The sequence below is a fragment of the Accipiter gentilis genome, chromosome 2, assembly GCF_929443795.1.
Source record: "Accipiter gentilis chromosome 2, bAccGen1.1, whole genome shotgun sequence".
In the NCBI taxonomy this organism is placed as follows: domain Eukaryota; kingdom Metazoa; phylum Chordata; class Aves; order Accipitriformes; family Accipitridae; genus Astur; species Astur gentilis.
In genome coordinates, this window is record NC_064881.1 from 31,274,964 (window position 1) to 31,295,372 (window position 20,409).

General features: G+C 36.8%; 1 protein-coding gene across 8 annotated transcripts in view; it reads left to right on the forward strand.

Annotated features, from left to right (window-relative positions):
• The window catches only part of VPS13B (vacuolar protein sorting 13 homolog B), a 485,377-nt gene that overhangs the window by 364,657 nt on the left and 100,311 nt on the right, over nucleotides 1–20,409 (forward strand). For all 8 annotated transcript variants that reach the window (XM_049818749.1, XM_049818740.1, XM_049818775.1 and 5 more), the window contains 2 exons: nucleotides 2,665–3,367; nucleotides 12,704–12,841. In XM_049818749.1, coding sequence (XP_049674706.1) covers nucleotides 2,665–3,367; nucleotides 12,704–12,841 — 841 coding nt within the window. The remainder of the gene's footprint in view (nucleotides 1–2,664; nucleotides 3,368–12,703; nucleotides 12,842–20,409) is intronic.

Here is a 20,409-nt window from a genome sequence, read left to right on the forward strand (position 1 = left end):
GAGCGGTAGAACCATCTATACCATTGTTGAGAGTGCCACCAGTGCACGATATGGGTGAAGCACTTTATAGTTTACCAGACAGAGAGGCTGAGGTGCAAATAGCCTAACTTTGCTCGGGTATCAGGAGGAATCAGGACTTCTTGGCTCACGATGTAGTAATTCATTAAAATGGTCTCTAGTTATTTTTACAGAGGCTGCATTAGAAGTGGTATCACATTTACAAGTCAGTGATACGAGTCTGCCATAGAAATCAGCTGCAAGGAATTTTATTGGCTGTTTGAAAAATATGTACATGAGTGAATCTGAAAAGATTGTAACCAGAGCTGGCAAAAACCTTTTCAAAGAAAATCTCAGCTAGTTAATGGTTTTGTTTTAGGATTTCCTCTGTAATACTTTTTTCTAGTATGTTCATTTCTTTAAAGAAAAGGAAAGGAGCTTGCTCCCTTTGTTTCATAAAGCACAATATAAAGGAGCGTTTAAAAAAACCTGCTTTTCTTTAACTCCCCCACAACCCGATTCCTGCAGTATGTGTAGAATCTATTAATATTGCTGCATAAAGACCAAAGTTTGAAGAAATTCAGTAATGCACTGCTCTTCATTCCGATAGTTGAGTTGCTGATGAATTTTGTAAGTACTTGTAATTCGTTATTATATTTTTCAAGAGGAAGTTAAGATATGGTCTGTCCTAGTTTATATCTCCCTTTTCAAAGATTCACTAGGGTGAAAAAGACAAAAAGAAACTATTGAAGTAGGTCCTGGAACAAAGAAATTAAATGGTTGAGTCAATATGCAGTGGCAGCCAAAAAAACCCAGCAAAATATTGGACATCATCAGGGTGGAGATTGAGAACAAGACAGAAGGCCATCTTTTTACTGCTATATAAAACCACAGTGATCCCACTTCTTGAATACTGTGTAGAGTACTCAAGAAGTGCATAGTGGAGTTACAGAAGTAGAGAAGGGAAGCTAAAATTATTAAAGGTGCTGGAGCAGCTGCTCTGTGAGGAGAGATAAAAAGCCTGGGATTTCCCTGTCTGGAGAGGAGAAGGCTGAGGGGGACTATGATCAAGGTTTACAAAGTCATAGCAACTAAAGCTGAATGTGGACCTGAACGTTCAAATCATGCACTACAAAAGATCAGGGAATTACAATGACACTAGTAGGAGATTGGTTTAAGCCAAAGGAAAAAAAAAAAAAAAAATTGGAACTTGTTACCCCAGAAGGTTGTGGAGGCCAGACACTGTCAGCATATTCAAAAAGGAAGTGGACAAATTAATGGACAAGAAGTCCAGAAATAGTTACTAAAATGACTACACAGGCATGTACCACTGGCATCCCAAATGCAACAGCTGTGGATGCTTGGGGAGTAGGAGAGGAACAGATTGCAGGAAGTGGCCAGGGTCCACAGTTTCACTTGACAGAGTCTCCTCCTAGTGCTGTCAGAAACAGCATATTGGGCTGGAGGGTCACGAATCTGAGTTGGGCATTTCTCGTTAGCTCTTGTACAGAGCAGAGCAGAAACACCTCTTCTGGGCAGCACAGATGGAAGTGTAAGTTATGCTGTGGAAGCTGTACAGGGCAAATGCATGACTCTCAACTCCATATGAATCTGAGGAGCTGCCCATACATCATCATCACCATTATTATTATTGAATTTCTGCAGGGTTTTTTCCAAATATTTTAGCATATGCTCCCTACCTTGTCCTCAGGCTCTTTGTAGGATTTCTGCTTGTTTCATGAGCATTATTAAAAGTGTTTTCTTCTTGAAGCTCTTGCTTATCTTGGATATCTCTGTCTCTTGACCTGGTACTATCTGGTGGTCCCTGGACACAGCCTTGCAACTTTTTGTTTCGCTCTTGCATTTCCTGTGATAGAAGCAACGTTCTTTTTTCTATTGATCAGTGGTTGTGTTTTCTTTGAAATATTTCTATATGCAGTGATTTCTCATGTGAAACCCTGTGAATGTGACAGCTGAGATCATATGTAGCTTTGGTGAGCCTTGGTAATCTAAGAACCAGTACCCCGTCACAGAGCCAGTCTTTAGATAGTGCTGATGTTTCCTTCAACTTTGGTGTTTTATACAAGGCAGCTGTCATTTCCATAACTCTTAAGAAAAATATTTTTTTCTACAACATAATATACATTTCAGCTTAGAATTCCTATTTAGTCTTTTTTTGATCTTGTGGTAGATTAATATTACATTCTGTTTCATCTAATCACTGTATATTTTAGAGCCAAAGAGGACTTTTTGAGCATCCATGGTTGAAACTGGAAAACAATTCTGACTAGGCTTTTTATTTACAATGCATTATTTCACAGAGATATGGTTTTACATTAAGCCATAAATTTCTTGTAGATTCTTTAGAGTTTAAAGAAAAAATTTAAATTTGAAAAAAAAAGGTAATTTAAGCTTAGAAATCATTACTTTTTTTTTTTTCCTTCACATGTTCTTTTGGCACTTCATCTGTTGTGAGTCATCATTTCATTAGAACAAACACCTGCTGTGTTTTCATGAGTGATTGCTGTGTTAAAGTTAACTTGGCAGATTTTTTTTTTATAATTCTCTTTTTTGACATCATGTTTATATAGTGATTGTCTGCTGCCACTGAAATGGAAATAGTTGGGATATGGATATCATAAGTTAATATAATATTTTCCTTTGCAGGATTCCAAACAAGACCAGAAAAAAATGGATGTGTCTGATGGAGGAACAGTTGAGACTTCTTCCCGTTATAGCGGGGCACAGGACAGTGGAATTGGCAGCGACAGCGTTAAGATCAGAATTGTTCAGATCGAGCAGCACAGTGGTACCAGCCAGCACCGCATTGCCCGTCCTTCCCGCCAGTCTTCCATTGTAAAGAATCTCAATTTCATTCCCTTTGACGTTTTTGTTACAGCAAGTCGAATCTCCCTGATGACTTACTCATGCACTGCCTTACCTAAATCAAAATCAGCACAAGATCAGAAAGATGGTGAAAAAATAAGCAAAAGCTCCTTGAACCTTCCAGAAGCCGCCTTAGGTGGCAGCCATGATACCAAGAAGCCCAGTCAGCCATGCATTTCCTCTGTCACAGCAGATGATCTTTTAAACAGTAATGTTCCCCTGTCTACTGGGAGAAAACCAGGTCTTTTGTCACTGGAAAGTCTTCATGCTTCCACAAGATCCTCTGCTCGACAAGCCCTGGGCATAACTATTGTTCGGCAGCCTGGTCGCAGGGGAACTGGGGACATAGAGCTACAGCCATTTCTCTACCTTGTTGTATCACAGCCCTCTGTGCTCCTGAGCTGCCACCACAGAAAGCAAAAGGTAGAAATATCAGTGTTCGATGCTGGTCTTAAAGGAGTAGCCTCAGACTACAAGTGTACAGGTAAGAGCATTTAACATTCAGTCCTAGTTATAGCTGCCAAAATAATCGCACGTCTCAAAGTTACTAGAGTGGTGGAAAACAGCTGAGAGACTTTTAGGATGTCTTTGAAAATCAGTCGGTAAATATACATATTTTTAGGATTATACCCCACAGCTGAATCAAGTTAAGTGTGTAAAATGTTTTAAATTAATTAAGATCTAACCTTTTAGCAACCAGTTCTTCCTGTTCCTCAATATTACTTTCTCATTACCAGATTGCGACAGGGATTGTTGCGTTACTCTAACTTCTTAATGTTCTCTAAGGAAGTAAGAATAATAAGCCAAGCTGATTTCATAAAAATCATTTTTTATGACTAAATATCACAATATTTTCCTATACTAGCCTACTGATAAAATTTAAAGATAAACATTGTAGAAGCACCTGGTGTTTTGATCATAAACTGTAAGAAAATTATAGTGATCTTCCAAATGGCATCTAATGATGTCATCTATTTTAAGTTTTCATTCAGCTGAGTAATAGGGTTTTGTAAGAATTTCCTTCTCTTAATGAATGGGTGGGTGGTTTTCCCATTTCGTATGCAAAGCTTATAATAAGAAATATCAGAATAACTGTTCAGTAGAAAATATTCTGAAATTTTCTTTTCCTGTCTTATCTGTACTGCTGAAGAGTGAAATCAAACGATTGCAATTCATTTGTCTGGCAGCCAGTACTGGGTATAAGAATTTAATGAGATAGATCATTACAGGGTGTTCCCCCAAAAAAGTGTAAATCAGGATGCAGAGATCTGCTGAACACACAGCCAGAAAAGTATGGGGGTTTAAATTGTTCACTGAATGAGAGTTGTAAGTAAAAAACATTGCTAGTTTTTTCTTGCCAGGGTTAATACAGGACAGTAGTTGTGAAAAGTATACGGGGGCTTTGTGCAGCTATACCAAATCTTTGCTCAATTAGATTGTATCTTTTGAAAATAGGCATTAAAATGATGTGCTCATGCAAAAGACTAAAAATGCTATTTTTAATAGATCTTAACTTTTTTCAGAAATCTGAATTATAGTGGAACTTTTAAGAGGGATTAAACAGTGAGGTAGACAGATAGAGAGAAGATACTTAAAATAGGGAGATTTGTTCTCTGCCACATTTTGTTTTATCATTCTTCCATTTTCATCTTTCTCTGCTGTTGCTGTCCTGTCTTGACAGAAACACAACTGTGTCATGAATTCGTTTTACTTCAGATTCCCATATGTATTTGGTAAATACTATATGAAAGGTGGTCATTGTAGCAATCAACATGAAAAGAATTAACAAATCAATTAACAAAGAAAAGTTGAAGGAAAATTGGAGTAGTTGTAAGTTAAAGATCACAACTTCATTAACTTAGTGTTTTGGAAAGATGCAATAGGACTTCTTCATTTCTCATGTCTGAGGCATTCAAATGTGTCCTTGTACGAGCTGCCACCACATTACCAATAAACTGGCCAAAGTTCTCTCCATTCTGCTCCTACAATTAACTTCTGAAGTGTTTCACCATCTTCATGTCTACAGGAGCAATTCTAGAAAACACAAGCTGTAATAAAGTCTTCCTACAAATTGAAGGTGGATTAGAGAGCACAAAAGCATGGCAAGAAATTTAAATAATAAAGATAGTAGGAACATACAGCCTTAGAATTCCTCAGTCATCAGCAGTTGTTCAAGTGACACCCAAAGAGGTGGTCTTGGAGGACCAAAGATTAGCCCTACATGGGTCTTACCCTTTTCTTTGGCTTTTTGTCTCCATGTCAGGCAAAGATAAAAGAGTGTGGAGGCAGGAGTCAGACATTATGTGAAGGCAGAAGTTCTGGTCTCATCCTGCTGCCCTTGTGGGCAGTAGTAAGTACCTTGCTCATGTATAAGACAGAATCCTGTGCTTGCTATTGGACTGTTAGGGCTCTCTTCAAAAAGAGTTTGAGAGGTGGGTGCCAAAGTTCTAGTGCCTCAAAACACCATTCTAAATGTATTAATAAGTTAATAAAACTAATCCACACTTCAAGTCACACGCTAATTCACACAGCAAAATAGGTAGTATACAGTTTTTATTGCCTCTTGTTTAGGAAGACCTGCTGTGCTTGTAGTTACATCGTCCAGGATTAATGTTGTCATATCACTGTAGTGACATGTTAGTTTTGGAAATTTCTATTTTTCATTTCTTGCACATGTATTTGAGGGAAAACAGCCATGTACTCTATGTTATATATATGTGTTTGTTTATATATATATATATATGCACACTCTATATATTGCATATCATAATACAGCATCTGGAGCTTTGCATGGCATTTTCTGTGCTGCAGCAGTCGATTTCATCAATCACGTTAATTTTTCTTGATGTTGTGACTATTTGCTGACAGTTTTATCTGAAAGAGGTGTATCATCCAAATGAAGAACAATATAAAGTTTATTTGAAAGAAGTAAGTTAGCTTCTCTCTCTCTGTACAATAGGTATGCACTATATCCCTGTACTTATCTGTATATCAAGGAGTGGAGGGTGAGAAGAAGGCATAAATGATGTTTAGTTTACAGTGAATGTTGCTTAAGAATATTTCCAGTTAGACTCTCTAGAAGACTGCTCTTCTTGTGTCTGTATGTATGCATGCTACTATGTCTCCATTACCTAAGGTAGGATGGGGAAGAGGACACAAGCTAAATACAAAAGATATATTTTAACTGGATTATAAGAACTGATGGAGCATATTCCCCCTGAAAAAACCCCAAACATTTAAACACTGGGACTGGGCAAGCAGGCCTGATGAAAACATTGTGTGCATTACATTACATGATGGAAATAGGCAACAGCACAGCAGCAGCTCAGAAGGTCGGGCCTGTAACATAGCAAATTTCATCAAAACCTAAAAAATTGAGACTTGTCTGGGCAAAAGGAAAAATATATGATGTTTGTTATAAAGTTTTATTGGTATTCCTGTGGGGGTGGTTTCTCATTACTTATACTAACAGAGTTAAGCTTAGATAGTTAAGCTATATATGAAATATGTAGATTAGATCCAAGACATACTAATAAAAACTGCCATTTTAGATCATCATTCTGTGTATATATATATACACCATCACACTGCAAAAGAATATTTTAGGAATGTTTTGAAGTGTTCAGAAAAATTGTTTTGAATCAATTTTGTTGTGTAATTCAGAAGACTACTACTGTTAGTTCAACAGCAGTAGATTCAAGTGTTCTGAAATACTGTGCTATAATTCCTTATGGCTTTTCTAAGTGAAAAAAATCTACAGTTCTGAAACAACTCTCAAATCTTGCAAGGCAGAAGCAAATATAAAACCCTATAGTGAAATTAGGAAGGTCTTATTTTTTGATGGACGTTAGTTCCAAAAAAAACTTTAATGTAAAAAAAGCTGGTAATAGTTTGGATCTAGTTATGTTTTCCATCCCTCACCTCCCATTAGTGTATTTTGAAGAAACATGTTGTTCAGCTGTAAGTCAACAAAATACTCTACAATTTAGAAATGCTTCTAACAGGTAGTTAGACGAGAGTCTGGTTTATGAGGCTTTGAATAAAATAAGGAGATTATCTTGTAAAACTGCACCAGCATGAATTTTTAAGAGAATAATAGCTAATCCTGGGCTGGTGACAAAACTAAGCTTACTGCCTTATGATGGTTTACTGCTCTGAACATGTGTAGAAATGAAGTTTTTAATAATGTTACGTTTTGTTCTTATTTTTGACAGATTTCAAGTTAATAGAGCTTAAAATTCAGGATCTTGCACATTAAGCTATCACTCTTTTTTTTGTGTGAGAGAGTATTGCACAGTGGCTGAAACACCAAACTTCATCCAAGGAACTTGGCTCCTCGGTCACTGGCTGTGTTATTTTTTGCTTAGGTTCTGAAACGTGAAAGAAATAAGAACTTATGAATAAAATAGGAGGAAATAGGCTATTTTAAAGTGAAGTATCGTTAATGTGTTAATTAGCAGTTAGTAGCAGCACATTTCCATCAGGCCATTGTCTGTATGTGGGAGCATTTGCCTGCCTTGGAGTGAAAGACCTGATGGTTGTGCTTTCAATTTCCTCAGTCTTTCTCTCCAACCAAGTCCACTGGCAAGTCAGTTTGTAGGAGGAGGAGACTTATTAGGTTATTAAAATGTTAGCTCAATTTTATTATGGTTGTGCTATACTGCTTCATTTATGTTTTAAATTATTTTTGTAATTGCACAGCTTGATTGCAGTTATGCTACTGCCAGCAGGTATAGGAACTTCAAATCAAGGTAAATAAATTAATGGAATAAATATTAACTGCTTAATAAGCACCATTAAAAAGAGTAGTTGCTCCCTGAGTTTACTTGTAAGATTCTGTATAAATGGCCTGAAAGATACTATACAACAACGCTTTTTTTTATTCAGTGCTCATCCTACACTTAACAAAAAGGCATCTGCTAACCGTTAGTTTTTGCAAACAGAGCATTGGCCATTTCCACTTAAATAAAAGTGGGTGCAATTGTTTTTAATGTAATCTCATAAGCTGCTTTTATAAATATTTTTTTAAATCTTTATTTGCTTTGTTTCAGGTAATGTAATCCAGATACAAAATTGCCTCATTTCCTGAGCATTGTGCTCTGGGCATTCTTGAAAAATCTTTTTTCTATTTGTTTGTTTGTTTACTTTCAAAGAGGAGGTTTTTGGTGCTTGGTTGTTTTAAGGGAGAGAAATTTCTCAGTAAATATCTGTTATGCATGGAATTTCTTCAACTTCCGCCAACAAAGCATTTGCAAAAAACAGGCATTGTGAGGCCATCCAGAATTATTCTTGATTTTTATTTCATTTCATTTTATTTTTTTTACACCCACGCCTTTGATGGCAGGGGGTCCATGAAGAGCAGATGCAGTAGCTAAGACCACATGTAACCTCTGATCTAATGGAAAGCCCAGGCTGCATGGAGAGCAACGCGGGCTGGCTCTGGCAGGAAGTCTGATTCCTGCCTCCCTGTCAGCCTGTGCTTCCTACGAGGCGGAGAGAGGATTTAAGGCTGTTTCCTAGCACAGCATTGAGGGAGTTCTGCTGGAGTGTCACCTGTTCCCCTCCGAGTGTATTTATTGTCCAGTACATCTGCAGCCATGGGCGGGGGGGTCGGTGCAGCCCCCGCCCATAAAGACAAGCTGGCCTGGGAATGTACATTCCGCAGGTTACTGTGAGTGCTCATTTTTGAACTTCCTGACACAGGACTTGTGAGTGCGCTAGTAGAAATGTTTTCCCACTTGTGTTCTTTAAATTCCAATGGAAACCATCTTTAAAACAAGACCAAACGTTCCACTTCAGAGCTTGAAATGCAGAGATGATTGCAGCATCGTACTGGCTTTTAAAATTGACTGCAGACCAAAATATGATTCATCCATTGAAATAAAAGCATCTTGCAGAGCTCATCGGGTCTGGGTAAAGTTCCAGCTGAACAGGCCAAGTTGCCGTCCCGTGCACACGCTCGGTAGCCCTGTCCCCTGCCTGGCGGCTGCTGGGGGCTGTGACTCGCTGAGCCCCACCATTAAAGCCTCCCACGGGCAGCCCTGGCTCTCCGCTACAAACTGGAACAAACCACGTTTTGGAGAACGGAGATCTTCGAGACGTGAAATTTCTCCTGCCTCCTTCCTTTCGTTTCCCCTTACTCCCCTTTCTCCTCAGAAGTTTGGGGTTTGCTGTCTGCTGTTAACATAAGAATGAGGGCATAGCAGGTGAAATCAAAAGTTTGCACGTTCAAATCAAGTTTAGGAAGATACTTCATAAACTGTGAAGTTTGGAGCTGAAGTCTGGATCTTAGCAAGACTAAAAGTGGCTTTGGATGTTTTGGGTGGATTCAAAAACAGCCAGAGATTCTTTTTTTCTTAAAAAAAAAAGACATGGAGGGAAATGTGGATGTATTGAAGGTCTCGGCTTCTCAGTCTTACAGATTTTAAATTACAGTCTTGGTTGTCAATCTGTGATAGTTGTCTCACCATTTTTCTTTTGCTGCCACAGACAAATTTTTCACATGGTGTAGAGGATAGAATTTCTGGCCGTCTTCACTGCTCTTCACTTTTCAACCCTTTCTTTGCTCTCTCTTGGCTTGCTGTGGAGTAATTCTAGCCTCTCCTTTTACTTATATATGCATCCCTTGGGTTTTCTCCAGCATTTTCTTTATACAAATAACTGCAAATTTAAGTGTTGATTTTTGGGAGAATCATAGAAAATGGAAATGGAAATGACCTATTATAATACATTATTCAGACCAGTTCCCTGCTGATGCATAATTGTTCCCTATTGTATATTTTATAGTGTTCTGTCAAGTGTATTTTTAAACATTCTGAACGTTTCCATCATTTCCTTGAGGGAGAAGAGTCCTTTTTCTAACAGCTGTCCCCATCAGGATTTCCCCACTTTTCAGCCTAAATTTTCTCCTTTGCGTTCGATTGCTTCTCTGGCAATTCCATTGCCCTCGGCATAGGGATTGATTGATATTGTTTTATTCCTTTCCTGATCCTTAACACTATGAAAATGCATATGCTGTTTTCTACCTGAGAAGGTACTTTAATCAAGATATGCATATTTCAGTCTTTAGACCTTTGGTGCAAATGAACTTCTCTTACCCAGATCCATCTTATAGCTCCTATTTGGAACTCCCTTCAAGTGTTTGAGATACATACCAGCACAGTCAGTTCTGAAACTTCTGAACTTCTGAAACTTTAGCTTTCTTCTCATTATGTTAAAACTCATTTATTGATCTGTATCTGGCATATTTGGATGTACGGTCAAGTCTGTTACCCAGGTTCCAAATTAATAATATGCCATGGGCTTGGAAGCACTCAAACTAATTCTTTGCATGGCCCTTTGGGATTATTGCCTCCAATGCAAAATTGTGTCAATGCAACTATCCTGCTTCCAGAATTACCTCAGTTTCAGGATAACACAGTTTCACTTGAACTAAAAAGATAATTAAAAAAAAAAAAAAACAACCTTGAAATCAGTAAGGCCAGTGCTGCGTTAAAAACAATATATTTTGTTGGACTCAGGCTAATTTTGTGCATAGAGGTTTCTTTGTGTTGTGTTCCTGATCTGTAAATTCTGGAGTCCTCGTTATTCACGTATCCCAGTCCTGCAGTGCCCAAGGTAATGAAGAGGTGATGTTGCTGCGCTCCTTGGAGACATGACAGAGCAAAGTAATCTCCTGAGAGCTGCATGGTTCCTTTTTTTTTTTTAATTTCTGTGCTTACATGCTACAATTCCCAGTGCCCTGAGGGCAGTGTTCGTATAGCTAATGTATTGTGTCATGCAAGGGTTTTCTGCTTTGTATGTTCTTTTCATCAGAGATATTTTCATCTTTAAACAGCTACAACTTTGAAATAATTATTAGGTATTTTACAACATAAACACATCTTAGGATAAATAGGAATAGCTGTAAATGTATTCTTCAAAAGAAATGTTTGACTAAATTTGCTGGATTTTCTGAAAAGCCGGTAGATGATCTAGGTTGCTATATATAGTATGTGATGGTATCTTTCAGAAATGAGACAAAATACTGGCATACTGCAACATTTTGCCCCATATTGGTGCACCTAAATGTTTATACTAATACTTCTGAAAGAACAATAACTTAAGAGATCAATTTAATTGATTCAGTGGTGTTAGTTGCACAATGTTCAGTAATTTTTATAGTGCTTTACACTATATATTCTGAAAAACATTAGCATATTACTTATGATGAGCTACCAGCACAAAACAAGATATTATGGTATAGATCCAAGTCAGAGATAACATCCTTGTTCAGAATAACTGCAAAACTATATTTTGGAAAAGATATGTACTTTGGTGGTAAAGATTTTATTATTATTATTATTATTATTATTATGTTCAGTATACTAGGCAAACTCCAGACAGGAAACAAGATATTCCCTAAAGCAGTTACATAGAAAAGGGAGTGTGCCACACCATTCTTGTTAATGTAATTAAAGGAAAGGGCTAAGAACCATAAAAATGTACAAATTCACATGGAAAATATACAAATCCATAGTATGCAGTGACAGCTCTTAAATAACTGTTGAGAGCTGACTTTATAAATGTATAGCGGGAATAAAGGGAAGGAAAGGCTGTAATGTATATGCCATGCAGTACAAATACTGCTGTAAAGTCATTGCCTGAAAATTGATCAAATAAAAACAGAAGAATGTGCTAACTTTTGATCTTTTCCATATAGATCTAAAGTCATGATCAATTGGTTTCAGTAGGTTCTTTGAAATCACATAAGGGTTCATATGTGCCAAGTTTTATATGAATCACATGATAAGGTCAAGAAATACAAATTCCAAAGCTGACTTTATATACCCAGTCCACATATGACTGTGATACCACGATACCATATGTTGACTATAATAGTCGGTATGTAAATACTGTTCCTGAAAGGAATCCATTCAGTAAAACTCAAATAAAACAATTATAACAGTTTTTACTTGCCTGAAAATGGGAGAGAATAACATCAAGAAAATCTCCTTAAATCATTAAGGATGAGGCAGGCATTCAATAATTAACATAGCAGTCTTGATAATAAAGAAAAATTATTTAGAATTTAAGATTTGTAGTGCCAAACTTGAAGACTATTATAAGGAAGGTCATGAATTGCTAAAGATTAAAAAGCCTTTTTACAGTACTATTCTTGCAATTAGTGATGGGCGGAAAATGAAGACAAGAATATAGCACTTGGAGGAGATTAATTTTAATGTATTATTTTAATATTATAAATTGATGAGAGGAATACAATTCAAGGTGGTATGCAACAATAGCTACTGATCAGTTACTGAGTGAAACTCCAAAGAGAATGCTATAATCATGTTGTCATTATGCTCTATTGCTGAGACCTTGTAGCATTCTGGTCTTTTAGCCTTTATCATTTATCTTTCCGTTATTATTTTCTCTACCTGGCAATGAAAATACAATCTAGAAGTAGCAGGTTTTGAGCACAGATTCTCTTGTAAGGACTGCTTAAGTGTCATCACAAATAAAGCTAAAATTGTGCACTATTTAAAGTCATCTTGTGGTAACTGAAGTCTTTCACTCATATTTTACTTGGTATTTTTGCAGGTTTTCTACATTTTGTGTAATAACAGCTTTGCCCTCTTGCCTATGTATGCATGCGTTGTTACACTCATGCATCTGTCTGTAGGCACAAATGCTATGTATAACAGTCGTATTAGGAATATTATTTACTGTGTTACATTTTAAACTTTTTAATTTTATTTAATCAATTTTGTATGTAGCATTTTGTTACGTATCATATTCCTGGAATATCATTAATGACTATGATCATTATTACCTGCAGATCCTGGGAAGACTCTACCGGAAGCTCTGGATTATTGCAAGATTTGGTTGCAGACAGTAGCAGGAGAGGTAGATCCTAAAAGTGGTATTCCGCCTCCTCTTATCACTGTGCAAATTAAAGACTTCCTTAATGGACCAGGTAAACATTGCACTTTAAGCTCTATTTTCTGATGTAATGTATTTGCAGATATGCACACACAGACACACACATTAGATCATCAGAAAAATGTTGTATTCCTTGCTAATGAATGTGAAATTTTCCTCCAGCAATTACCCTGAATTGAAATCAAAGTTGAGGAATGGTCTGTCCTGGACCAGTCATAGGTTTAAGGTCTAATTATTTATTTTCTTCCCAAAGTAAATTTAGAAATTTTGCTCTTCAAGAAGGCTGAGGTTGGCAAATTTCCAACGGACTGAAACCTACCTGCTTCTAGCCCTAGAACAACTGTAATTTTATTACAGTTATGTTTATAAAAGCTGACTTTTAAAATGTTTCTGAAGATTTTTATAAGGCGCCTACTCTTGGGTTCTTTGGAATCTAGATACCTGGCATTGCAAATTCCTACAATCTAAAGTGTTGATACTGTAATATTTAAAAAATAGTGATGTTTTGTTTCTTTAATTAACACAGAAGTGGTGTAGTATGAAGGTTTATTAGCATTTAATTAAAATAATGTGACTTGAAGTTTCACTCCTAGAGTGTCAGAAACTCTTGCAAATTGAATTATGTTATCCATTCTCTATTTTGTGAAATATGTGTTTATAACTACATTACTATGTAGAATATAATTAAAGTTATATTAAAAGCTAGAAAATACGTTTACATTTACCTATGCCATCATAGTTAATTTATCTTATGCATACTTGTTACAATTTGTTGAATTGTGTAACGCTTCTTTTTTTTTCCCCTCTGAATATCCTTACTTTACTCAGCTTACAGAATGAGCTGTTAATCAGTCATTTAGTGAGCAATTCTTCAGTACTGGGTTTTCTTATTCATTCAGTTACCTATTCATACAGTCTTACAGCACACTACCTAAACCTTGGTCTACAGCAGAATTACTTATTTCTTCTGCATTGCTTCCTGCTTTAGGATCTGAGCACTACAGAAATACTAATTTACCTGCACAACCCTTCCATGGGTGATGGAATAGTATGCCCCACCATTTCATGGAAGATAACTGAGGCACAGGGAAATTTAAGGTTTTCTCATTATATTAAGGCTACCGATTTAAAACACACAATTTAGTTTTCCAAGGTACTTAAAAATATAGAAATTTAGATTTTGGAAACACAGGTCATATTGTCTTAGGGTGAAAATCCATTTTTTGCAGGCAGGCAGGCAGGAGTCTCAAGGAAAGAATCAAGTACGTGAACAACCTCATTATTGCCCCTTTTCTGGTTTTCTGTGCTGCCTTAAAAGCCTTATTTTAAGGGAAGATTTTAAAACCACCTGACAATGCAGAGCTTTTGTTATATTGATCCCTATTTAGCTTCATTAAGAGGGCTTTGAACCTTCAGACCTACTGCATGTTCTACTGCCATTTGAACTGACAGATTAATTGATAATAATAGTAGATTTTCATTCTGATCATGACCAGCACAAGAGGGGTAGAGGCACCTACTATCAGTGGCCTTTTAGTCACTGCTGCCAGACTGGTTTTCTTTTATTCTTTTTTTTTTTTTTCCTTCAATTCTTTTGTGTCCTCTTTTCCCACATCTGGCAGATTCCCATATTCCCAGACCATTCGTCTGTGCATTCCCCTTTTCTCAAGGTTCTCACTGCAGTTTCCTGGCACAGCCTTTATATTTAATTTATTACACACCTGAAGGTGTTTCCCTGATGCTCTCCTGTCAGTAGGACAGACTTCTAACTAAACTAGCAAACATGGAAGTTGGTACCAGCTTGCAAAGTATATATTCACAAGTAGTCTAAGTGACTAACCCATTCTCAACAATTCAGTCAGATCTCAAATCGGTGTTAAATCTCTCTCCTCCATGGTATTTGGCTAATAAGGAAACTGAAAAAAACCATAAATTAATGCATGAAAAGCTTCGGTCTCGCTAAGCGTATAAAACTTCAGAGATTTCATCCAGGATTTCTTCTTAGCCAAAAGGCATTTTTTTGAATCATCTTTTTGCTGCTAATTGGAACTATCACTACACATGACTCAACAGTAATTACTCTGAATTTTAATGAAGTGTTTTGCTGGTGTAATATAACAAAACAGCTCTGCGTTCCTTTGCAGATTTTTCTAACCTCAGCTGTTGCCACTATGAGATGCTCCTCAAATAAACTAACCTTCACCAAGAAACCTTCCTTGGGGGCTGGAGGTTTCATTGGATGACTAATGGAAGGCGCTTTCTGCATGCGATTGCGTCAGAACAGCACATGCAAGGAGTTATGAAAGCTTGACAGCTCCTCAGCAGGCTACTGGAAAATAAGTTACTAACTCTCCTGGGGGGAAAGTCCTCTAACCACAACTTCTTGCAGTGTGAGGTAGTTTGGCCCTCAGCAGGCCTGGAGAAAGTGTCTACATCACCAGATCCTAACTAAGCTGGCAGTTGTTTATTGAGGACAAGATCCTCAGCAAAAATCCTGAGAACTCTTGTAAGGTCGTAAGACAAACGATATTTGTGATGGGAGACATCACAGTTATTAAATTGAATAAACAAATGCACTGCTAGAGTACACTTATGTTGCAGGCCTTGAAGGCCTACTCTTTTTTAGTAAACATTTGGCAAATAATGCTGCTACTAACTGGCATACTTTCTAAGGACATACTGTGTGTTTTCCTAAATTTATGTATATGTGTTTTATAACTGCACTAAGTAAATTATTAAAATGCATTGGATGCACTAGTAGGTGCTACCTGTTGGGTACAGCTCATCTGCTATTGAAAAGTCAGCACATTTTTAAAAGCTGTGCCTATGCAGACAAAAATCTGGATATAGCAGTTGGGATAACTATACAGTTTTCTGTATAGATTTTAAGTGTTCAAAGTTCAGTGGTTTAATTGTAATGTCATTTTTCTTAGGAAATATATTGTTGGTTTGCTGAGGTTAAATTTCAAATATAAGTCAAACATGCCCATGTTTTATGATGCAAACTACTATGCAAGCAGTCAAAAAATCTGCAAGTGGTTCCCAGTGTTTGCTGTGTTAGATAAAACCGGTACTCCTTGTAAATAGTTTGTCAGCTGAAGTAGATAAGTAGATAGTGTTCCATAAAAAAATCGTATGGCTTCACCACACAGGAAACCAGGTTGTCAGTCCATATTAGCTTGGAGATCAAAAAACTACAGCAAGTAGCTAAACTTGGAAACCACTAATTAAATGAGAATAACAGGATACATTAATGCACTTCTTGCCACATGAGTTGATTATTTTGTACATTTTTGGCAACTAAAGAAAAATGATATTTCTTCCAGATTTAAGGTAATAGGATCCTAGGAGAAATAAGCATTCATCATCAGGCCTGTGGGAACAGACCTCAACTTTAACCCCACAATGTATTAAAGGACTATTCTTTCTTTTTCTACAGTAACTAATTATTTAAAATTTTTTAAATTCCATCTACATCAGTTTACATGACTGTCTCTCTTTTATATTAAGGCTGTTACTGGACTGTACATCTAATTCTTGTCTAATACATATAAGTGAACTATTTATTGCTTCAGCATTAGATATTATTCATTAGGTGAGGAACAAATATGACCATCTTGTTTTAATAGTTTTTGAAAATTTGTCCTCTTTACCCTCTAGTCCTTTCTTTGGATATTCTTTTTTTTAAATCAACTATGCTTTCTTAGGTATAAAAGCTGTCTTTTTGATGTATTCTTTCTGCATGCAAATGATACAAAATATTGCCTTAAAGTAGTTACACATGCAAAATATAGATGGTTTATGCCAAAGTCCTCTTCCCCCAGCAGTTTCTTGGGAAGATGTTAGGCTAGGTGTGAGATAACTGGAGTCCTTGATACTTCATCTTTCAAAATTATTTCTACAGCAGAAACTATCCAGACTAAGAAATGCCTTGTCCCACTGAAAGATAAAGTGAGAACTGGGGGATTGGTCTTTCCTGCCAGTCCCTCCGTGGCATGGTTTGGACACTGCGAGGGGCACAGCACTGGATCTAGGGTTACATGTAAAAAGCAACAAACAAAACTGCACCATGGCACTCTCTCCAGCTTTTTTCCCCCTATTTGCAGAGGCAACAATTGTATCCATTAGCAAGGTCAGTGGTTTGGAGAAACCTGGAAAATAGCAGCTACCAGAAACCCACTAGAATAATATCTCCAGCAGGTGATAGATTAGTTGGAACAAATTGGAACCATTGCACTTCAGCAATCCTGGTTTCTTTCAAGCTGTTTTAAAAATGTCGTCATTTTAATACACAATATCAGCCCTGCGGAACAGTCCACAGCAGGTTAATTTGAATCATATGATGTATCACTGCCCTCAGCTGACATGAGCTCCATTCCATGTGTGAAGCCATAATAAATCCATTCCCAACCGAGGCAAATTCCCTGTGAGAAGGTGAACTAATCCAGGCCTCACACTGGCATGTTAGCCCTCCGTAATTGAAAGCAGGGCCACCTGTTCCCAGCACAGTTAGCCTATAGAGAGAAAATTAGCATTAGATCAGATACTTAATATATTGAAAAATCATTCATACTACTTGCAAGTTCAGCTGTGGGCTGCTTAGCATGACATCATATATAAACCTAGGAATGTGCCCACTTGATCCCAGTTTAACAGTTTTGTTAACCATGGTGTTTGTTAACTTTGAAATGAGAATTTTTTGATTTAATGAGAGCTGACACGTGAGAAGGGGAACTAGCCAGGGTGCAGACTTTTCTAATTAACTCTGGGTCATTTGCAAAACTTTTGAGCTTTCTAGTAGTTTTTTTTCCCTTTGCTCTTTTACAAACAAGTTTTTAAAGCACTGACACTGTAGCCATGAAATGATATTTATTTGATTAAGAGGGCAAAGAGAAATATTCCAAACAGGTGTACCAGCCGGTAGGTATTGCTTTGGTTTTGACACATCTATTGTCTGTAATATCAGTGTAATAATGCATAAAATTATCAAAGTACCTTTCTAAAAGCAGCGTCTACAACACTTACTTTAAATTTAGTTTCTTAAATGCCTAAGTGCTGAAAATGAAAACTGCGCACCAAAGCCACATGGATAAGTTGGAAAATATTTTCTTGGTATGTTTTTCAGTGTATTGGCATTGTTTTAAAACTTATTTCAAACATTTGCTCAATTTTCTGAAATCCTCTTTCTTTTTTCATGTATGTCTTAATATAGATGTTTTATTCAGCAGCTAAGCAGATAAGAGAGAGTTAGTATTTATGGGTTCTTTTTTTCACAAATGTGCTCCATGACCTGCAACAATTTATTTCATCTCACTGTATTGTGCTTCAACTTCCCTGACTCTCTGTTGAGAGAATTAATGTATCCCTTAGCTAGGGTTTTCCTTTCATGGTAGTACCTCCCAATGCCCCCATTGTAGTTTTCAGCCTTGCCACCCAACTCTTGACACACTTCTGTAGTGTATTTGGTGGTTGCACTGTTGCTTAATTTCAGTCAACATCCTATGAATAGCAGTAACCCTCCATCCTTTATTAATGGTATCTTTGTTCTTCTTGACCTACAACAATTGATTTCGGTTCAGTTGTGACAATTTAAAAATATTAATAGAATTACATCACACTGAGCTTTGCCTGGGATCTCAAACCCAGGCACTGGCTAGACAGAACTGTTAATGTCTTGGTGTCTCCTTTGTGTAATGTCAATGACATACTTGACATACTGGTTTGTGGAAGCAGGAGTTGTTACCGCTGAGGAACACCCCACATGGCTCAAGTTGATTAAGCTCCCTGAAAGCTGTAGTTTGCCATATTGGCCTCAGAGAGCTGCTTCTGTGGGGCTGCAGCACACAGACGGCAGTAGGTAGAAATACTGAGCAGTGACTACTAGCCTCTTCCAGACTAATTGGCATCTGTCTCACAGAAGCAGAATACAAGATGGACTGCAGATGGCCTCTGAAGCCTTGTCTCAAGTTTCTTCCTTCTTTTCCCTTGATCCAAATTGGGAACGATGAATGAGAGGATAAAAACAATTCGTTTGTATTCTTCTTACTTTTCAATTTCTTTTAATTTGTCTCTCTTTTGATGCCTGACCAGGGACAATTGAGAACAGTACAGCTAGTCTTTTCTTTACATGTCTGTCTTTTTCCTATTTTTATAAATTTAATTTTTGCAATTCAGCCATTTCCCTGTTACTGAAGGGCCACCCTGACTCCAAATCAGAATCAGGGCTCAAGATTACCTTTACCTTCCTCAGATTTCCTCTGTTAGACTCCTTACATCAGCTTCCAGAAAAAGAATATTACTGGTGGTAAAATGTTTCATGCCTGTTGTCTGCTCCTCTCCTGTTTAGGACTGGGAAATTCAATCCTCATAAGAGTTTAGGGCAAATAGTAGTTTCTTCTATAGCAGTAGTATTTATTGAGAAGTTTAATATTTTACAGCCTTCTTGGAGTAGGAGAGAGCAAGACCAATGTCCAACCTGAGGAAGAGAGACCTGGCCTTTTCTATATTAGCTATGAGAAATAAAAGATCCACTGCAAAATGAGGGGCATGAGAAGTGAACAAATTCTTGGAAAATGCCATATTTTTCTCTCTCACAGTTCAACATTTCTCATAGTCTGTGAAAAGATCCCAGTCTTATAAATAAAGCTTATAAATAATTTTCATGGAGTTTACTTTGTGGGTTGTCAGATTAAGAGTATACTATGATAGTTTACTAGTCATAGAAATAATAACCTGGTGTACATTAAGTTATGGCATATATTAGAATAAGTAAGAGCTAGGATTGACCTAAAGTAACTTGCTAGGAGCTCTGTTATTTTTGTGTTGCTTATTCATCCTTAGCCCACCAAATAAAAAGTCCTTCTGAGTAATATCATTATCCCAAGTTCACAGAATAAAATTATATCTTCACAGTACAAATCTGAATGTTATGGAGAACAAGGGTAAAATACTCATAACCTTGAAATCTTTTATCTGAAGCTCTAAGTAATAAAATGACAAAGAAAGAAATTGTTTCAGACAGAAATTTCAGAGTGCTGCTCATAGGTTTTCTTTTATAGATGTTATGATTTTGTTCAAACAGGCCATATTGAATCCATTGGGTTTTTTGTAATAGATTTCAAAATACATAATAAATGTAAGTAATATGATGACTAATGGGTCAAGTGAAGTTGGAACTTTTTAAATGAGAAAATAGCTGGAAACAGTTTTCAGGAAACTATTCCAGTTGATTTTTGGTCCCCCACAAGGTGTACATTAACATAAACTCTGTAGAATCGCCTCTGGGACCTGAATTCCCTCTCTGATTTCATTATTGCAACGTGATTCTTTTCCTTTCACTGTTAAGTCATCTCCTAGTGTGGTGGGAGCATATAATAAGAGTAATTTATTTATATTTATCTAATCTCCTTTTAACTCAATAGTTATTTCATCATTCTGTTTCCTAGTAGCTGTTCAGAAAGTTGTGAAGGGTAATTAGAAACTAGTAATTGACATACATGGATTTACTGGTTAATCTAAAGAGATGAAGTGAAGAAATTGAGAAAGAGGAAGAACAATTCAAATTCTACACTCAAATGCTACACTGTAATAAAAAAAATACTG